The sequence below is a fragment of the Strongylocentrotus purpuratus genome, unplaced genomic scaffold, assembly GCF_000002235.5.
Source record: "Strongylocentrotus purpuratus isolate Spur 01 unplaced genomic scaffold, Spur_5.0 spur5_scaffold_3, whole genome shotgun sequence".
NCBI lineage: Eukaryota > Metazoa > Echinodermata > Echinoidea > Camarodonta > Strongylocentrotidae > Strongylocentrotus > Strongylocentrotus purpuratus.
This window is the reverse complement of record NW_022145609.1, coordinates 4747899-4770497: the sequence shown is the minus strand read 5'-3', so window position 1 is coordinate 4770497 and position 22599 is coordinate 4747899. Positions and strand designations below refer to the sequence as shown.

The 22599-nt window shown below is 36.3% G+C and overlaps 1 protein-coding gene across 1 annotated transcript in view; it reads right to left on the bottom strand.

The window, feature by feature from the left end:
- Nucleotides 1-22599, bottom strand: part of LOC591989 (rapamycin-insensitive companion of mTOR) — a 60381-nt gene that overhangs the window by 16147 nt on the left and 21635 nt on the right. The window contains exons 5-15 of the mRNA XM_030995632.1: nucleotides 18694-18889; nucleotides 17359-17485; nucleotides 13840-14009; nucleotides 13282-13349; nucleotides 11309-11373; nucleotides 4898-4980; nucleotides 4001-4088; nucleotides 3069-3226; nucleotides 2521-2601; nucleotides 2125-2225; nucleotides 1505-1673 (exon numbers count right to left, since the gene is read on the bottom strand). Of these exons, the coding sequence (XP_030851492.1) occupies nucleotides 1505-1673; nucleotides 2125-2225; nucleotides 2521-2601; nucleotides 3069-3226; nucleotides 4001-4088; nucleotides 4898-4980; nucleotides 11309-11373; nucleotides 13282-13349; nucleotides 13840-14009; nucleotides 17359-17485; nucleotides 18694-18889 (1306 nt within the window). The remainder of the gene's footprint in view (nucleotides 1-1504; nucleotides 1674-2124; nucleotides 2226-2520; nucleotides 2602-3068; nucleotides 3227-4000; nucleotides 4089-4897; nucleotides 4981-11308; nucleotides 11374-13281; nucleotides 13350-13839; nucleotides 14010-17358; nucleotides 17486-18693; nucleotides 18890-22599) is intronic.

Sequence of the window (22599 nt, the reverse complement as noted above, 5' to 3'; positions counted from 1 at the left end):
TTGCTGTAACCTTACACATCCATATTATGCAATTATTGTATTTACAATAACAGGGGCAATATTTCAATAAAGATGAAAAGTACATGTCTGTCTGTTTTCCATTCTAAATAATTAAGTGGAGATATTGTATCTTTTCATCACATATTCATAAGGGGATGAATAGATGTATATATGAAAATTGGGGATATATAAAATGAAAAGGATGAAGAAAAAGATGTAACATCGGTTTGTTAGTAATAAATGTGTTATAGACGTGACAAGAATGTGGTCAATTTCATGCAATGTACATTGAAAGCCATGCAAGTTAGTAGTCTGGGCAGCGTTTCTCGAAACCGTCATAAGTACAAGTTCACCGACATCCCATTGACATGCGTGTATTAAGTTTAACACGCGTTTCAATGGGATGTCGGTGAACTTGTAGTTATGACGGTTTCGAGAAACGCTACCCTGGTGCCATGGAAACAAATAATGACATCACATTTCAAAATATTCATCTTCCCAACATGGTTTGTGAAACAATGATCTTGCATAGCCAACATCAAACATAAACTATGCGATTCTCAAGCTTTCATACCAAACAAGATGGCAGAGACATATTTAATAGCAAACTATACAATTGGCATAGATTTGGCTGTAACAGAGTACATCATTTCAAAGAAAATATGCCAGTTAATTAAGTCCAAAATGCTTGAGAGAAAACATATCCAAATGCATGTACAGCAAAGGTCTTTCAACATACAGACTATTGTTTCATATTACATGTATAGGGCCAATTTAGTGACAGCAGGGGAATTCCACTTTATTTCTATCACGTAAAAGGTGCTCCTCACTTAATGAGATAAGAAACCGAGGAGTGTTTACACCGTATGCCACTTGTACATCCTAGCTCTAACCATTTTGTACTTTCCCTCAAAACTTTAACTGTAATAAATACTATTTTCAGTGTGGCTACCCTAGATACCACTAGCTCTAAAAAAATTGCCACCCTCCCTCATAACCTATACTCACAAAGTCTGTCTTCTACTAAATCTTTTAAAGCAACCAGTTTGTTAAAAGGAAACAGAGAAATCTCAGACTTTAGTTCCTTTGTTAAACCGCATTTTCAACAAAAGCCTAAACCCAGTGTCTGGTTTTTATTTTTTGCAGAATACGGACCTTAATGATACCATAATGGTATGGCTCATCCTTGATAACACTGCTATATAATGGCTATAAGTACATTGCACCCCCTCTCTTAACATAAACGCTGTAAGGTGTGGCTCCCACCCCCCCCCCCTCATACCGCCTGTATATCCCTGTATCCCTCCCTAACAACCTAACTAGATACTATACTGAGCGTGCCTTGATACCAATGGTACATCCTAGCTATAAGTACATTGCACCCCAGCTCTTAACATTTTAAACACTGTAGGGTGTGGCTCCCCCTCCATACTGCCCTTTTATCCTGTATCTCTCCCTAATAAATAACCTTCCTAGATACCATACTGGGAGTGGGGTGGCTTACCCTTGATACCACTGCCATATCCTTGCTCTTGTCAGCCACCACCCTCTGGCTGGTGACAAACATGTCTGAGTTGCTAAGAATGTGGTCCAGATACAGGCTGCATGGTATCACTCCTCGCTTCTTCATCTCGTGATGCCGCTCTAGGTTCGTCACGGCTGCACTCGCACGACTGAAAACAATAAAGAAAAGAATAAATACCATTTGTAAAATGAAAAATACAAATTTATGTATCTCATGAACATATTGTTACTTCCCAATTGTGGCACAGATTTAAAAGGCCCAATTATTTTTCTAGTTTGACATATTTATCATATTGAAAAACATAACTGTTGCATATATACATACATACAAGACAGATAGTTTGTACAATTCAAGGCAATATGAAGACCAGCTTATCATCATAAAATAAGATGTAGTGCACTTACCGTCATGGTGAAATTAAGATATCAAGTGAGTGTTTTGAATGGGTATCTATGTTGTTTGTTTTCTTTGAATAAATCATAGCACCATAAGAAGTTATCTAATAGATACTTTCCTTGGAGTAACAAAGGAAGTTACTCAAAAGAGAGCTTAGTTTCTCTTGGGTAGTAACAAGAGATGTTAAGTGAAAGATATCTTACTTTCTCTGTAGCAGTGGTACATCAAAGGATGCAGCGAGTGTCATGAGTGTAGGTAGGCAGTGATGATGCTGCTCACAGTCGGGAGGTAGTATCTTGTCCGCCTGTTCAGGAAATATGATGATATGTTGATAAAATTAACATTGAATGGATTTCTTTTATAAAAAATCTTGTTACAATATATTGTGAAACAGTCAGTAATTGATGACATGTTCAGCTTATGGTGCAAACAAAAAGCATTCTGGAAGAGATTGGAAATTAATACAGATTGTTGAATAAGAAATTTGAAAAAGAACAAAGAAGCACATACAAAAACTGTCTACTCAAGGGTTTCAAAATAATGCATAAAGTAAAGGATTCATTCATCGCTTTTATTGAATAAAAAATGATGTTACTTACCATATATAATAATTCACCAAGTAGGATGGTTGCTTGTATGGATAGATTGGCATTGTCAGATGTCACCACCTCTACAAGACTCTACAACAAACAAGATATAAAGGAATTGAAACAAAATATTCAAACCAAGACAACATTCAAATAAACGGGGGTATTCTTTAGCTATTCACTGCTATTTGTGAAGATTATGTAATCAACTGAAATAACTAACAATGATAAACAACACTTCTACAAAAAGATATATAAATAAATAAAGACTACCATACCAAATCAAACTGTCTATTGCATTTAATCAATCATCATTCCCAGTAGAATAAACATTGATGCAATCAAATCAATGCAATCGTAAATGAAGCAATCAAATTTGTTAATAATAATAAAATTCCGCTTTCATATAGCGCCCAATACATTGATAGAACGATGTGCCTAAGTGCTTTACAGGTATTATTGCAGTGAAAACATGATACAATTGCAAATAATGCAATACGAAATAAGACAGTGTAATATAATCAAAATTCAAATCAACTTAGTAAAGGATTGTGTCTTACCTCTAAGAGACCAGCATTGATAAAGGCAAGGAGAAGCAGGGCTAAGTGGTTCTCTGTCAGGTTTGGTCTCGTGATGGCCCTGTTAGGAAGCAGGTCCAATGCTTCAGCAACAACAAAGCCTTCCGTCAGGTTCCACGAAGTCTTCATTTGGCAAGAATCTGTAGGCATGATTTCATTTCAATTAATAATAATAATAAATAATACACAGCATTTATAAGGCCCTTAATACGGGTGTTTCTAAGTGCACCATTGTCTGACTGAAAACTACTAACCAAATCTTACAATAAACACACAAATTATAAATCTGTTCTTTATTCAATAAAACATCCATATATAATAATAAAAATAAAAATGAGATCAAACATAAGGTCAAACATAGGAACAATCAAACAAGGAATAAGATGGTGTGCACCTCCAATTACAGCTGTTGTCTTAACTGATTTTAAATTTCTGACACGGTGCAACAAATTAAAAGAACAGTGAAATAAGAAAACAAAATATTAAGACTTCTACAGGTATCTTGATAAGTACGATCAGTACAACATGTGTCACTTGTATAGAAGAATGAATTATAAAAAAGTGTTGACAACTTGCCAGTTTGCATTATCCCATTTGACGGTTTGGTTGCCAGTAGTGTTCATACTGAATGGCAAACCATCCAAAACTTTTCATAATTTTCAATTCTTATATCCAATTTTTATTCATATATTTTTTCTTAGTCTAAAACTAAAGTCAAAAGGTTTAAAAACCTTACAGACTTTATCTCCCTAGAATACCATTTTCAAAAGGCACTACATCATTTATTTAGAAAACCACTTGATAAAAATACAAATATGGAATTCACCAAAAACATGCTTGTTACTCTTTACCAAGCCACAATATCCAAATAGAAGAACATTTTAGAGTCCATATATAAAAGAGAGAGGTGTTACCTATACTCTGTAAAGCTGTGGAGAAATTATCAGTCCATTCTGCGATTGGTAAGTAGAAGATATCATACAACACTTCCAAGAGGTATCGCTAAAAACAAAATAATACAGTACCATGGTTACATACATGCAGCTGCATTGAAAGTGATATGTTCATGCTCGTATATGTATGGGGAGATACTGTTGAAAGCAAATTTGTATAAAATCATATCTTTCACGATGCTGTATATAACTTGCTATAATGAAGCATGGAAGTTGTAATGTCATCATCATGTATTGTTTAAACCAAGAACAAACAAAACAAAAATAATGCTTTGGTGAGTCTATTTTTCAATGAGTTAATGTTACTTTGGGTTTTGAAAAAAAATCAAAAATACTGGGAGATAAACAATTTAACGGAGGCGTGAGGTCCAGCGGTTCGAAACAAAGTTGATGCGCTGGTGCCCTTTGGTAAGGCATTTATTCTTATTAGCAAGAGGACTTTTAGCGGTAGGTCTCTATGTGCTTACTTTCAGACATACACGTAACAGTCAGGTAAAATAAACAAACACATTGCTTTGAGGGAGTTCCTCTTGAAATGCAGTCTCATAAATAGAGCCTGATATCAAAGTTAATCTATTAACTTATTTCCCTTCTTCACTGATACATATCAGGGTCAGTGACACAAAGACGTAACTCCATTTTGAGAAAAAGTGGTTTATGTGTCACTTAGCACTTGGGCCTTAAGGAGTTAAGTCTGTTTCACTAGCCATTGACTTCGATGGGGTGTTGGGTGGAGTTAAGTCTTTATGTTTCCTGGGAAGTCCACATTTTTCTGAACATTTTGATATCAAATACTCATTTTGGCAAAATATGGAGTTACGTCTTTGTGTCACTGAACCCTCGATGTAAATTACTTACTCTGTTTTCATCATTATGTACACACAGGATAGCAAGCAAGGATTGTAACCCAGTGGCATCAGACCGGCACAGACGTATCATACCTATAACACAAACAATAAAAACAACAGCAGTTAGTTTGAAATTTGTTCCAACAGAAAGAAATTATGAAGTAAATCATGCTTTACCGCCTATCTGTATTGGAGGGACCAGTTGCCTACAGAGAGTAATTTTTGTTTCCCTTGTGTTTCTTGGTGTAACTATACAACAACCATTTTTCTCAGAATCATTTCACAAAGCCGTTTTTTCAATGACAAATGTTAAAAATCAGTGACAAATCTGCTGATAACCAATCAGAAGCAAGGATTTCACTAGCTTATAACAAAAACTGTCATTTGTTATTGATGACAAGTTGTGTGAAACACCCCAAGGTCTCCACTACATAAAGGTTGGACTGTTTTTTTTAATGTCTCTTTACCATGATATATTAGTATCATAAAGCAAAATGAGGTAATACTGATCACATTTCCATTTGTCATTTATTTATTTCCCCATCAAGATAAAAACAACAAGGATATATTCTGTGTATCAAAAATGTATATGTCCCACCATTATCCCTATAGTATAAGTTTAAAATGTAGATGTATCATCTTTTCAAAACATGGTTTCATCAGAAAGGAACAAGTATCAACAAAATACATCCTACTGATTCAAATTCGATTGAAATTCATTTCAAAGTACACTTCAACACGTGTAACGAGTCATAAATATATACAAGAATTTATATCATAACAGTATAATATGTTACCACAAGCTTGGCATGACCCCAGTAAACTGTTTTCTGTTCTATATACTGTGCATTTTCATCAGTGTGGCCTGCCAAAGATGCCAACACTGTCAAATACATGCATGACTCCTTTAATTGTTTACAAGAGCTTTTTAGGGTTTTTCTGAGTTTCACTATAAATTAGATATACGGTATCTCTTTCTTTTTCTATCTCTCTCTCTCTCTCTCTCTCTCTCTCTCTATTTTTTGCGGGGGAGGGGAGGGGGTGATGCAGCAATTTAATGTCTATTTTTCCTGTAATTTCTCCAACACCTTTTGTCTCAGCTTCCTACAACTATATCACTCTAAATTAACATATTTTGCCCCTCTTGACCTCTTTATAGATCATGGTATTGTTACATTTATACAACTACTACTATTGTAAACTGGATACCCATTATCATGGTAAGCTGACCAATACTAACTACTATGCTGGTGATGGATGCCAACATGTGAAGCAGACTGGCCTTGTTGTCATAGTGAATCATATCATACAGAGGATGTTTTTAACTTAGCTTGATCAAGGGTAGTGCGGCATAATGCTTCTGCATGGTCATCATATGATATGGATGTGTTCACACTATTCAGAGGTACAGGCTACTTTATAATTTAGAGTAATCAAGGGCAGTGCAGGTATAATGCCGCTGCATGTTCATCATACTATATGGGTGTGTTAACACTCTTCAGAGTTAATAGACTTATGTTCAACTTAGCATGATCAAGGGCAGTGTAGCATAATACTATTTCATACATGGTCATCACTCTATCTGGGTGAGTTCACACTACTCAGAGGTATAGGCTAACTTATAATTTAGCGTGATCAAGGGCAGTGCAGCATAATGATCGTGCATGGTCATCATACTATACAAGCATGTTCACACTATTCAGAGGTATAGGGATATAGGCTAATGCATAATTTAGAGTGATCAGGGGCATTGCAGCGTTGCTACTTCATGGCCATCACTCTACATGGGTTTGTTTACACTATTCAGAGATATCTAGGCTAATTCTATATTAAAGAAAGACAAGTGTCTTCTACATTAAGAATACTCTTGGCAATTTGCTTCCAAATTTCATTGCTGACTCTTAACACCATATACATGTAGGCCTACATAAATGTATAAGTTAAATCATGCATAAATCTTGCACAAGCTGCAAATATTCTTATAAGTACATTGTAATGCATATAAGCACTCCCAGCTAATATTTGATTTGGAACCTTGTACAATTAAATCTTTATGAAAAGGCTGAACAGGATAAAGAAGAAGCAAACAAAATGTTTTCAATGAAGAAGAGATAGAGAGATAAAAATAAACACACGTACACACTGTAGATATAAATAAACATACCGGTACCGATATAATTATATATCAAATAAACCAGGAGATATGAAAGAGGATACAGACCCTGAGAAACTAAATATAGAATACATGTACATGTGAGATTTGACCGATAACGAGGTTAATGTCCATGTTTTAATTGCCCCAGTGCCTTAGAAGGTGAATGTTATGCATTATTCAGTGATTACAGTGTGTGTTGTTTTAAACTTTAGCTCAGATTCTATTGCACGTTACTTCATACAAAGTACATACCAGTATATAAATGCATGCAACATATCAGTGGCCAATTCAAATCTGAAACTTCTTCTATAGGGACTCTTTAATGTTTTAAAATATAAGTTTAAAACAAATATCAGTCCAAATAGTTATTGGCTGGTGACAACAGTATGAATTAAAAAAAATATACCCTCTTGTCACTAATACAGTTTTATAGGTTATTATTTGTATTGATGTATGAATCCTATTTTTCATATTGAAAATGAAAATGAAATTGTTCCTTCCTAAATATTGATCAATTGTTTGAAAATCTAGAGATTTTCAATTTCCTTTTACAGTCTAAGACAAATGTCTTTAAATTAGTACTACATTTTCTAATAAACTACTGCATTTATTTTCAAGTCTGAAAGTTAAATAGAACCTTTACTTTCAAAGAACCTGGGCCCTGTTTCATAAAACTTGTTAGCAATAACAAATATTAAACTTCTATGACAAAATTGCTCTCAGCCAATCAAATGCAAGGAATTCAGAAGCTTATAATAGTTATTGTAACTTGTTATTGATAACAAGTTTTATTGAAAAAGGGCCCTGCAGTCTGTTGTGAGCAAAGGTCAAACAAAGATTCTGGTTTTACAATGCTTTCATAATCACATTAAAAAGTGAAATAGAAACTCAAATTTCAGTGAGACCTGTGTGTATTCGTACGAGTATTAAACCATGAGAGATGAAATCCAACCCGTTGCTTGCGGCATGTGCCGTGTCTTTTCTTAGAACAGCTGTTACTGACACTGGCCAACAGTGAATGAATGACACATTATATGACCAGCTTATTTTAGAAACGTTGTCGAGGGCTGTTCTATTCTTGGCCGAACACGGGGTCTGTTTTAGAGTGACTCTTATTACTCATGCATTACATCACATGAACATGGCTTTAGTACATGTGATCTAATTTTTGTATATTTATCTTTGATCATTGATATTTGTTGGCCCTTGGAGACAACCTTCATCGGGCTTGCCACTTTACAACATGTTTTTATCATTAGTCAGTGTTGTTTTCTAAAAATAAATTTCTTGTTATAACTACTTCATTTGACTTTGGTAGAGATAATTCATTATTTGACTCCTATGCTGCAATTTTGTAAAAGAAAAAAAAAGGTGAGAAAGTATTTATAATGTTTCTAGTGTATATGCAAGCTAATAAATGTGCATGTACATGAAGATCTTAAAAACTATGTACTGTACATCCATCCAGCCAATTTACAACACTAATCTACATATATGCCACTCTCCACCCAGGTGTGGCATGGGTACCGGTAGGAAGGAATCCCTGGAATGCTGTTAGCTCTGAAATCTTTTCACTCTTTCCAAACAAAAAACAACCAATGATGAGGTGACCGTCTATATTACACAGAGACAGAACAACCAGCTTATTACGTAACACAATGGCATGAAGCAGTGTGGCGCAATTAGATCATCATCTCGCGCTCATGACTTTCGTCATGCACCAGTTTGGAGTACCGCACTGAGCAGACAAACTTGCAAAAATAAATGTCGCTGCATTATGTGTAAGTACGCCCCTCCCCCCTGTTCTCGATGCAGGATCGGGTTCAGGGGAAAGCACTGTTCATGGAACAGAACTTTAAATGGAGGCCCTGTGTGTTAGAGAGTCACATCCCATGCACGTCATTACGCTACACTTCTCGCAATGAGTAGGGTGTAAATCTGATGTTTAGTGTGCCTACATAGACAACTGGTAATATTCCTACATGTAAAGATCTTTGTGATAGGCTGCACAGCCCTTTGAAGATTAACAGAAGAAGAAGAACCCTACAGACAGTATTGTGTCATATTGAGTGGAACAGAGTGAACGGGAGGAGGAGGGGGGGGGGGGGGGCTTTACTGCAGAGACGGGAGGGGGCTCTCTGGCCAAGAATGGCACCCTAGATTAATCATTTCCTTAAATGCTCAGGAAACTATCACTCTGCCTGGCTACTTGAAAACAACCCAATGACACTGACTCACACCAAAAACAAACAAACAAATTAAAGGGATATCCCCCTTTAGAGAACCGCACTCAACAAGGCTTACAGGTACAAGCTTGATTCCTTAGATCAATGTCCCTTTTCCATCATGTTCTACCACAGTTTTCCAGCAGAAAGGCCTTTGATAAAGAGTACATACATGTATTAAGGTACACCTTTAAATGTCTCTTTTAATCAAGGGGCCCTTTTTATAGGGAAAACATCCTCATCAATGACAAAATTTGAGGCCCCCCCCCGATCTAACCACACATGAGTTACTTGAGAACCCCCTTTTGTACTTGTTAAAGATTTTAGAGGTGTTCACACTTGTACAAGCATAGCTTTTTAGTGGACCCCTCTGTTTTAAATGCTTATAATTGATTTGTAATGTTTTGTTAGAAACATGAATAAATTGAAATTGAAATTGAAACATAATAATACCTCAGGTAAATACAATAATGTGTTTCCTTGTTGCTTATTAGGGATCTAAAAAGAATATATTACCTATTACCTGTGCCCCTCCCTCCCCATCCAGGATATAATCCAGGACATCCTAGATATAAGAATCATTATGTAAATCCTGCAAGTCAAGTACTTTTGCTTTGATGTTCAGAAGAAGGACTGCTCCATTTTTAGCTCCATGCACTCTAAGCAGCCTTGCTATCTACTATTTTTCCTTTTCTTTTTGAAATTGTAGACAAACTGAACATTACAGGAAGGATACTTTACAATCCTTTCCACACTAGTCACATGCAACATGAGGAAGTATGGTCACAAGACTGCAACCATGCTTTATTGACAACATCATTGTGCATAGCAACCGTCTCCACTAAGCTTTGTCGGACGGAGCGGTGGAAAGGAAACGTGCCCAGGTTGCGTCACCAGGCCTCATCACAAGACGCACGTCACAAGACAAGACGTGGGATATGAATAGAAGACCACAAACTCGTCTGCTCAGAGCAAGGAAGGCATTAACTCATCCCATTTAAAACGGGGATATAATGCCTTACTGCTCCAAACAGATGAAGCAAAAACGATAAGACTATCCCCGTCATTATTAGCCTCTTCTTCTTTCTTATTGCATAATAAGTTACATTGTACTGTATGCATATTTCTCTCCCCCTCCAGGTCTTTCTCCACCTTTCTCTCCCTCTCCTCCCCTTTAGTATTTTGCACATCTTTCTTTATTTTGTCTCCACCTACATGTACAAAAGCCCCTCTCTCTTTCTCTCTCTCCCTCTTACCCCTCTCTCTCTCTCTCATTCTCTCTCTCTCTCTCTCTCTGCAAAGATTTAATCCATTCATAGCGATGATTACTAATCATGTGTGCTGTTACTAATGAGATTCCCTATGACTATTTGACCTTGCCTATAGTTATATACAGCTACTTGTATTGGGTTCAGATTAAACATAATCCTTGCTAGTGAGAGCACACTAGATAGGCAAGTGTTAAACTTTATAACATTTGAAATCCATGAATGAAAACATTCAGCTTTCTTTCTCTATAGTATTAATCCACTATATCATTCGCCCCAATCCCCCTTTCCAAACTTTCTTTACAACTAGCCAGCCTTTGTGCATGAGGTAATAATGAAAATACAATATCTAATTGTTTGTATTTATGGATCTTTTAGAAGTCCCTGTCTACTTAATATGCTTGCTAAATTCTACATGCATTGTTCATACAGTAGTCTCCTGCATTATGAAATTCTAATCAGTGAGTGGAAAAATTAAAGTCAACTAGAAAAGGAAGAGCTGACCAATTCATTCCCAAGTATTAACCATCCTTTCACCCTTTCGTTACCATCAAGGTTTTATACTTGTATCACAGATCGGGTCCAATAATCTTCACATTGTTATTAATCTTGATACAGACAGAGTTCCATGATATAAAACTCTACAATTTGACATCAATCTATGTGCATGAACCAGATTTGATTTTTTAATAAGAGTTGCCAATTTGAGTGATTATGACCTTCTGCTGAAGTGATAGGGTTAATAAGATGGAGGATTGAGTGAGTGTACTTACCAGGCCATGATCTTAGCAGAGTCACGATAGCCATCCTGCTAGCTTGATATAAACCCTCTTTCTCACTACAAAGGCAAAACAGATAGAAATAACAAAACATTTACAAAGATATTTAATTGTTTTGTCTAATCAAATTTGTAAGAAACTATTATTGATTATGTGAACAATTAAACTACATGGCAGTCACATCACAGAAATCAAAAGGTAAAAATTAGAATAAAACAGAAGACACAGAAATTTATTCAGAGAAGAATGCTGAGGTATATATATCAAAAAAACAGACAGACAGAGACACAGAGAAAAAGAGAATGAGGGAAGGAGGGAGAGACGGAGAGAAAGAGAGACGAGCTGAGTTAGAGGGGAAGAAAAAGAGAAAGAGAGACAGAAGGGGTGGGGAGACAGAGAGAAAGATAGAGGGAATGAGAGAGATTGAGTGGGTGGAAATGTTTACAATTTTCTTTGATAAATGGGATTGTGCATACGTGAAAAAAACACAGCCTTGAAAAGAAAAAAAAACAGCAGACATGATATTTCCCTCTTCTAAGCAACCAACCCACTTAATGTTTTTTTCTTTGGTCACCAAATCTGAGATAGGTGTGTATGTTGGCTAAGAACTGCTTGTTATCCCTCAGATCTCATCACTCTTTCATAGCTGCTTCTACCCACACAGAAGGCCTGTTTTCATCAGCTCAAGTTTGCCAAATAACCCACCATTTTCAGACTCGCGATATTATCCCGAAGCTCAAAATTGCATTTCCACCAGACTGATACGCTCATCACAAACTAGCTCGGGTGGGTGCAAATTAGCCCACTATCTCCCAAATCACGGGATATTTTGGAAACTAGACCAAAGAATCTCGCTAATTGCAACTGCAGGCTGGTGAAAACGCAAATTAGCTAGATAATTTGCGATTGTGATGGTTAAAATAGCGGATTATTCGGCAAAATCGAGCTGATGAGGACAGGCCCAGACAGAGACAATGTGGTTGACATCTCCCACAGGCTTGGCAGCCCTCACAAAACTCTCATCAATTATTCAAGGTGTTTAGAAGGGGGATTACTTGACAAGTATGGAGAGGAACGTCGTCGGTCGTCTGTGTTGCCATTTTTATATAGTCTGTTCAGACTACAGCAAATTTATACAAAACTTGTACAAAAAGATACGTCATCATAAGGAATCATCGAGTATCAACAAGAGCGTACAGAATAGAAACCATTTCTGAAGAGGTCATATGACATGACAGCTGACCAATCATTAGTGTATACTCTCAATAAGCCCCACCCACTTATGCAAATTTTGTATGACCTGACTTACAGACTAGAACAGAACCCTATTTTACATCTAGTTTTTGTTCAAAATGATGTTCCAACATACATTTCATTACAGGAACTTTTTATAAGACATTCCGACTAGAAAAAGGATAACCACGTATTGCTTAACGATGAATTCTGGTATTGTGAATGTGGGGTTAGTTGTACTGGCTAGGATCAGGTGCAATGCTCCCTTACATGGAGATGGGTTACAATGCAGCGTCTGATACTTGGTATTCAATATAAACAATAGGGGATACTGCCTCACACCAACAATGTTATGAATTCATCACTCTTAGGAACGAAGATGAACCGATTCCTTATAACTATTCATATGTATTCATATATATTTCTATTGAAATCTTATTCTATTACCGAAACTCAAGACTAACCTTCATAATCTTATTGTTCCATGGTGGAAGAATTAAAGCCAATTTTACTTGAACTCCTTTTCTATTACCTCAAACTGCAGATGAACTAGGCCTTTAAAAAAGATTTTGTATTGCCCTGTAGTGCCCAGCCAATTTTTGTTATTCATTAACCCTACATTGTTTTAGATTAGATTTCAAGATTTTGGGGAAGATTGCAAAGGGCAATACAACATCTTTTTTTTAAGGCCCTACACCAAGTCTGATTTCTTTCATGAAAGATTGTTATCTTACCTGGCTTGTGATTCTGAGGAGTCGCCCGTATGCCTGTAGTTGAAGTCTGTGAATGGAGCTATCACTTGCTATAAGTTAACAGGAAAATAGAAGTCAGAGAAAGAACGATTGAATCATTATTCTCAAGACAGAAATGATTTACTTCATGTCAGAAAGAAAGAGAGACAGATACCATTTTGGTGAGTCTACAGTATTTAGTAATATTAATTTTCTCTAAATAATTTGAGCTCTCCAATGAATAAATAAATGATTGTCAAAACTCAAGCAATTATCATGCTTCTGTAAAGCTTTATATTAAAGAAATATATCTATTTTTTATCAACCAATATTGATCAGATGTGAACGCATTCAGACATTTTCTGTTCAACAATTTGCCAAAGATACAGGGTAAGGGTTACGGATAGGTTTGCAAAAGGTTTATACGTTACATTTAAGATTAGGGTTTTGGGTTAGGGTTTGTATTTCGTCAAGGATTGGAGTGTTGGATATTAACCAAAGAGCAATTGATGCTAGAGCATGTGTCTTAAAACCAATGTGAAAGAGCTACATGTACAGTACCTCAAGATCGACTTTGAATCTGATGAATCTTCTGCTTGCTGGGTGGTTGAGTAGATGAAGAACAGTCAACATGACGGCTTCATTCATCCTCAGTAGCTGCATGTCTAAGATGTTACGCACTAGGGCACCGAGTCCTCGAGCATGGGCAAAGGCAGCAGGATTCAACACAGCTACATGTACAAGTAAAGTACGGTAAGATGATTAATAAATTACTATTTTCTTAATTTCTCTATCTTTTTCGCTCTACATTCCTCTCTCTGTCTCTTTATATGTTCTCTTAATTTCTCCCTCCTGCCATATCTTCATTTCTCATTATATCTCTCTCTCTCTCTCTCTCTTCCTCTCTCTCTCTCTCATTCTCCCTATCCATTGATATCTTTCCTCTTCTCCTTTTATCTATTTCTCTTTCTTTCTTCTTTTCTCTTTCTCTCTCTTCTTCTCCTTTAAAACTCCATGCATAGTACAATTTGATGGGAACCCAGCGACATTCTATATAAAGCATACACGACACAATTAATTGTCCTCGATTCTAATCAACTTTAGTCACATCATGAAAATACATGAACGACATGAGCACATGCATCTCCTTTGATCACATTGAAACGACCCAGTAGGTAAGACCGATACACTTTTGGATTTAATTGATCCTAATTGGTTCACGCTAATCAAACACAGGCACACAGCCATATTTCAGAGACAGTAGGCATGTGCAATGTAATAGCAGGAAGGGCACTTAATTTAACTAATTGCACCACATACTGATAGCTCTACACTGCAGCAGTTGCAGTCATCATTCAAAACATACCCCAAAGTTCATGTTATAGAGAAGTTTTCTAGTCCTGGGAACACAAATCAAATCTTCATGTACTGTGAGTCTGTCTTTCAACCATTCTTTATGAAAGCAGCTTTCCCTTTACACATGTACATGCACTAGCTAAAGAATATTTAGGGTTACTAGAAAATTATGAATTGCTTTCCTTTTTGTTAGTATTCTCTTTAAAATTATTTTTTCAACATTTTTTATATTCTTGTATTTAGATCTAAATGTACATTGACAGGCTTGCAAAATAACCAAAATAAGTTTAAAACCAAAATAATTAATCCTCCTATAGTTAATCTGTTGGGTGCCAGAAAGGCATTACATCAGGTACTACATGAACAAATTTCACTCTATTTTGGCTCTCAAGAAAGGAGATATCAAATATGCTCATTAAATATTATAAAGAAGTCAGATGTCTGTACTATGATAGGCCTTTCTTTCATTGCTAGTATTCATACCATACTGTATTTAATGTAAACCAAGTTTCTTACCATCTTTTTTATAATTATAAGACTAAGCCTGACCGACGCATATGACAGGAAGTCTTTTCCTTTTTTACCCAGCCAGCCCTGATCTGAGGAAGTCTCTTAAAAAAGCCAAATGAGGATAAATTTAGAGGTCTCTCCAGCCCCCCCCCCCCTCAACCAACAACCTTCTCTAGGTTGGCTAAATCAGGAAACTTTGAGTGGGTGACCAGTCGTCTGGGATACGACTGTCACTGTCACCCCAAATGTAGAGGAATTTGTATTGCAATGCCTCTTTCTTCAATCTAAACTTGGTTTCATTGGTGAACTTAAAAATTTAAATAAATTCCGTTTTCTAAGATTATGTAAAGCTTAGGTTACTGGAATATCCAAGCATACTTCATGATAAAATTGATGATACTTTGCACTGCCCAATATTTGTATTCGCAACACATTCAATTGTATCCAATCTAAAGTTTTTTCACCACCTATTAAAGTTTTAATAAGACTTGGCCTGACCAATGTGGACAAGAACCTTTCTTAGCATATATCATAGAGAGTGATTCAGGCAAGTTTTTTCATTCAGCCAGCTAGCCAGCTAGCCCTGATCTGAGGAAGTCTCTTAAAAATAAACCGGTGAGGATAAATTTAGATGTCTCCCCAACCCACCGCCTCCTCTGGGTCTCCTAAACCAGGAAACTTTGAGTGGGTGACCAGTCGTCTGCGATACGATTGTCACCCCCAAATGAAGCGGAATATGTAGTGCAGTGCCTCTTTCTTAAATCTAAACTGGGTTTCATTTGTGACCTCTCTTTGGCAATATAGGGGAACACAAAGCAATTCATAATTGTACATGTATGTATGACTATAATTTTTTTGAATAGTTTGTTATCATAAAAGAAGGTAATAACCAAACATACTACATGCTGATTAACTGTAGTAAAATAATCACAACCACAGAACACAACTGTGAGTGAAGATTTTGTTAGAGAATTCAGCCAATACTGTTTCGTCATGAAGATGATGATGATGACACATGAATGAACAAGAAAAAATGACATATTTTTTCAAGAATGAAAACACATTAAAAATGTACCAAAGTAACAAAAAAAGAAAGAAAAAAAAGAAGTATCATTCACTTTTTATGCAATATCTTTTCCAGGCATAACAATAAGCATAATGACCTTTCACGGTAACCACTATGCTACCCCATAAACACATGATATAGAATGCTGATGACATAAACACCTACTCACTGACATTTCTTTAATCCTTTTCTTCGTATCATATGCCCACCACTATTTTTGCTTATAAAACACCACCAGTACATTGATGCTGCATCAGTAATTGTCCTGGAAAGTTTACAGTTCAAATTCTAGCTAATTCACATCGTATGTATAATATCAGCCCTTTTTAATTAGGAAGAAATTTATCATTACATAGTACTGTATTATACCTGTCTATAAAATAATACATAGAAAATAAATTAATACATATTATGCAAGGTTTTATGTACCCATTATAATACAGTTTGCCCACTAAAAATATCTGGTAAACAAAACCCATTTATTATTTCATCTATATGATTCTAACCACTTATCTCGGGTTCCAGTAATCTAATTGCATTTGATTGCACCTGATTTAAATTGATTCTAAAATTGTTTTATTATGCAATAGATGTGTTGTATGAACCAGCAGATGTAAAGAATTGAACAAAGGAAAGCTTCCTGGAAGTGACACTGACCCACTCAAATACACAATTCTCATTTGATAATAGGGTCAGAAATACTTTCCTAATGATCCCCATTTGTTCATTCATCAGCTAAAGATATCATATATTTTCTAGCACAATCACTTGGCACATATCATTTATTTGCAGGTTTCCCTTCATTGAGTAAGAATATTTCTTTTGACATTAGCAAAACAAGATTACATAATACCCTATACAAACCATGGATCAAAACCCTGCACTGCCACATTACATGGACACTGTATGTGTGATAAAAGACTAGTATGGCAATCCAGTTTATGTTCCTTTAATATTGTTGACCACGGCTAGTAAAGAGGCAATTCCTACAATACTAACCAAGATCAAAACCTTTCACTGCCACATTTAAAATCATACATGGACATTGTACATGTACGTGTGATAAAAGGCTAGTATGGCAATCCAGTTTATGTTCCTTTTAAATAGTTGACCATGGCTAGTAAAGAGTTGGTTCCTACAGTACTCACCAAGTTCACAAAGCGTCGCCACGCATGCATTCCTCATCCGATCCCGTTCCTTGTCGTCGCTGTTGCTAATAGCAACCAAGACATGAACCAGCGAAATGGGGCAGAAGGCCGGGGCGACGGCGAGAATCTGAGATGGGTGGATGAACATGACATTGTAAATTAAATGGAAATATTGAGGCATTCCTTTGAGAACTGGAGCATGCTTAATCTGCAGCAATTTTGACGACTTACTTCCAAAAAAATGTTGGCCCTTTATAGAACCAAGAAGATTGTATACTACTGTACTTATATGCTCATATAAGATGTTAAGTGGAGTTGGTGATGTTAGGGGGCCACAGAATAGTGGTTCATTTGACTTTCAACCAACCAAGAACTTGAGTGTTCAAATCTCTGCCTGGTTTCTAATGTCCTTCTATAGACAAAGGTTTTTTTTAACCGAGATTAAATGTAAATACATAAATATATGTCTCAACCTTGGTGTAATAACCATGTATCAGTTAAGAGTAATTTCCCTTTCTTCAGTCCATCTACACTAGAATGCAATGATTCATCTGTTGAGAGCCAGAAGGTCATTAACTCTAGATGTCAGGTAGCTTAGCAAAATGTATCAGTCTAAAAAGACTTGTTCGGAATTCAAAAGGCATAACAGCGGGTAATATTGGTCCAAATATACAGAGATGCCAACCTTCTTCAACAAAAAAAAGTATTTTTAAGAGCAAAAAACAGTATTTTTGAAAAAATCTCTCAACTTAACATATCGCCCAATCGAGCAGCTTAAATAACCTGGCAGTACCCCGTATACGTACCCGGATCGGAGTGCGACATGCATAGATTACACGTGGGTTGTTCGCAATGTGCGCAGTTTGGGGCCCGCATCACCATCCTGCGTGCATCATTTGAAGAGGTAGGTGCATAATACACTTACGACACAAAGCCCATGATCAGAAATTAAGAAAAACGTCATAAAAAAAAAAATAATAAAAAATAATTAATTTTTTTTAAAACGTAACAAAACATACAAAAAACGTACTGCCGTATTGAGAGCGAAAAAACGGAACGAATACGGCAAAAACGGAACAGTTGGCATCTCTAAATATAGTTGGAATGATATGACATTATCTAAATAAAGTCTAATCCAGGTAGAAGAGATACTTATCAGTCCCAAGCCCTACAAATAAGGCTCTAGCACAATGCCACAAATCATTGTTTTTAACAAATACATGTACGCATCTTTTCGTGCAGCTATATATTTTGCTGAGCTACCTTACTGAACACTTTCTGGCTCTCAGAAGACAAATAAAGAATTCATTTCACTCATAAAAGTCTTTGACCTACCCTCCTGATAAACCTGAGAGCTTGAACCCTCTCCACATCATTGCGCTGATATATGTCCAGGGATCTCATGAGAAGACGATCAACATGCAGGGCCAGCATGGCCTGTACAGTCGTCTCATCCTGTACAAGGTGGCGAAGCGCCCTCACTCCAGCTCCACGTATCTCCTTGGCTGGATGAACCACGGCGAGGCGTAAACTGAAACGAGAATCAAAACGTTGAAAGAGAAGGTTGAGTTCCGGTGAAGATGGGAAATAATTTGTGAGCTTTCTCATACTTTGTAAATCAGTTTGGAAAAATATTATTTAAAAAATCTCCCCTGTATTTAAAGGATTGTCTTTCATATACATGTACCTTCACGTTAAACAAAATAACAAGAAATAGCTGAAAGTTTTGGATTAAATATTTGTCCAATGTTTGTCATTGTGTCAAATATTTATAGCACAATACATGTATATCCTTTTCAGCAGTGCATGTGATTTTCAGCAATATTTTGTTGTTGTTGATAATTCCTAAAACCTCACAGCATAGGTACATCTATTTTATGCACTACATCACCAGTCTTTCCAATTGGCTCCAGACAGTTTCTTTCACGATGAAATTGCATGATCAGTTCTCAACTTTATCTTCAACTTTACTTTCTAGTTTTGGTTACTGATCTAGCGAGTGAACATCTATTAAAGACTGTTTATATCTAAATTCATCAAAGATGCGAACCGTTGCCGGAAAATTGATTAGCCTTCCTTCATTAAATTGGCAACAATTATACAAGGCCAAGACTTTTCTTTACCGATTCCTGTGACATTGCTGGTTATTTGTATTTAATGTGATTATATTTGAACAGCAGGTTTTTATGTACCGGTACATGCAATTTGTGTCGCACTTTGAATTAATTTTAATGCTTCGTGCCTTGTAAATGAACTCAATGATTAACAACAGCAGAAGGTTTGCTAATAAATGCTGCACGAGATGAAGAACAAACTGCAACAGAATCAAATTATAAGAGGGGGTGCCCTATGCTACTTAGCAACCATAAAGTTCAAGATTTGAATTATACAACAACATTTTTTTTCTTTCCTTTTCATGATCAAACATGTCTTAGACCCCGTTCTCACTCACTTTGAAAGTAGTCTTAGTTAGACCGCTCCAGACCGCTCCAGAGGAACGGGTCTTGAGGAACGGTTTGCGAGCGTTCACACTCCGAGCAGTTTTTATGGCTCAAACCGCTCCACGAGTCAAAGTGGTCTTGTTGCTATGGCAGCTCAGGTAGGCGGGTCAATTTTTTCGCGCGCGGAATCCAAACCCTATGTCACCTGATGTCCCGTTCGCGACGCGCCCCGTATACATGTGTAGTGCCTGCCCGATCGCTCATCGCGCGGAACGTCACTTCCGTTCAAAGTACGCTTTCCGTTCACATTGCACGTTAGAGCGCTCTGGAGCGCTCTTAATAAGACCCGCTCCTCAAGACCACCTCGGAAGGTGGACTTCTGGAGCGGTCCAGAAGTCCGCTTCCTGGACCACTTTGAGCGTTCTCACTCACCTAAGAACCGCTCCTGAGGAGCAGGTCTTAGTAAGAGCGCTCCAGAGCGCTCCAACGAAGTGAGTGAGAACGGGGTCTTACAGTGTAGTGAAAATGTGTGGCATAATCTCATTAAATATATTAGACCTACAATATTTTTTACTTAATGATGTCATTTTGACATTGCAAAATAAACAAGAATGACAATAATAGTTATATCAATTTATAGGGCAGCTAATACATGTATTTTAATTCGCTGTGATGAAGAAAAAAATGCAACAACTAAGATTTATGTTCAGGCAGTTCATGTGTTTTTGACATGAAAGATGACATTTTGAGGCTAAAGTGCTAAATTCAAGACTTTGAAAATAAAACATGTTAATTTGATTTGTATTGTATAAATAATCAAACTATTTAAAAGTCTTGTTCTACTTGCAATGGAAAATAGTACCTACATGTATGTGTTTGTGCAAATGGGGCATCTAGCCATACGCAGATCCGTAAATGAAGTGTATTTGTGAGCAAACATGCATTCAAGGGGCTACTCGTTCATCTTCATTAAACATTCAATTCATCATGGAATATTCATGATTTTAAGGCAAGCGATTCATCCCACTCACCGTATCGTATTAATAGACATGTCTGTCCCACTATCATACATGTACACATATTCCTTTATGAATAGTAGACAAGATGAAAGATTTCTAATTTTCCTGTCAATACTGCTTTATCTGTAAATCTGTTCATCTTCGAGGAAAGAAGATTTGCAAGGATATGAAGTCCTGTACCAATATTCATTAATACTAATTACTAAGCTAATTATCAAATAACTACACTATCGTACAGCATGTAGTAGTTGGGTCTAGTGGGAAATATATGAAGGCCGACATGTACAGTACATAGGATACAATAAATTGGCATCCTACAGAAAAGTCGTGTTTCTTTCTTTCTTTCTCTCTCTTTCTCCCCTCTCTGTCTGTCTCTCTCTCTCTTTCTCTGTCTCTCTCTCTGTCTCTCTTTCTTTCCTAATGGTATAGAATAAGACACTATTACTCCTCTTAATCCAATATCTGTAAATATTAATCAAACTTTAGGGATCTGAAGAAGAAAAAATAGAGGTTTTTAGCCAAGTAAACAATTTAACTGTTTCAAAATGATCCTCTTTTGAGAGTAAGGAAGTACAGGTCCATGTAACTACTGTAACTCTGTAAGAAATAAATAGGTAGAGTACATGTAATGCTCTCATGGCTCTGAACAGTCAAGCTATTCTGATTGTTGGGTTACAAAAGCAGTTTACAATTAAGAAGGTCTGCAGACTCTGCAATGTAGACTAAGCTGTCTAGCAACCCATAGAGAAAATGGGGTCTGAAAGTAATTATCGGTCGAGATTATTTTGTGTCGATCCATTCTATTGTTGACTTCCACTTCCTCTGGGAAACAATTCCCTTGAACAAAAGTGCAATTAATTCTTCCCTGAACCGATACATGGGGCATGACGAGCAAGGATTCTAGAGGCACATGAACACCTGTCAATCAATCACATCATGGGGGATGTTTCACAAAGATCCTAAGTCGAACTTAGCTCTAAATTGGACTTAAACACTATGGAGAGTCATTTGTAGCCTTAAAATCAAATATTCAAAAGCAAAAATTCAAGTAATTTAGATTTTTTTAAAATTCCACATCAAGAACATGAAATCTCCTTGATCAAAGAAAATATGAATGATTTGAATCAACATGTTATGCCTTTAAAAAAAACTTTAAAAAAATATTTTCAAAGTTGCTAATTGTTAAGTCCAACTTAGAGATAATGTAGTAGTACAAGGTCTGAGCTATCCATCCAAACTGTGGACGACACAGGTTTTACACTTTGGTGTTCATGTGAGGTACATTGCTGTACATGCATGATTTAGTATAGTCTTTTGAAATTAATTCCTACACAGTATTCATCTTTATTTCAGATGCAACTCATACAAACGACATGTACAATGTATTCATATTTATAAACTACCGGTACTCAAAGAAAGTTCAGCAATTCAAGTTATACATGTAGTGTTGATATCTCGTTACTATCGTTTTTTATGTTGGTATCAATGTAAAGCCTGTTTATTCCCCTTTACAATGATGGCCCATTTTTAATGATTATTTAATCATGGAATATCCTGAATATGAGGCCTTCAAAACACAATACATCCTCCAAACAAATAAGAATCCCCTTTTGACAACATAACAATGCATTTTGCAACATTTCACTTTTGACTTGTATGATAATACAATTCAACAGAAGAGATTTAAATGCTCAAACGTGAATTGCAGAACTTTTTTGAGGTGTTTATTTACGTGGTATGGTATTTGGATATAATTCATACAACTATTTCATACTTTCTGT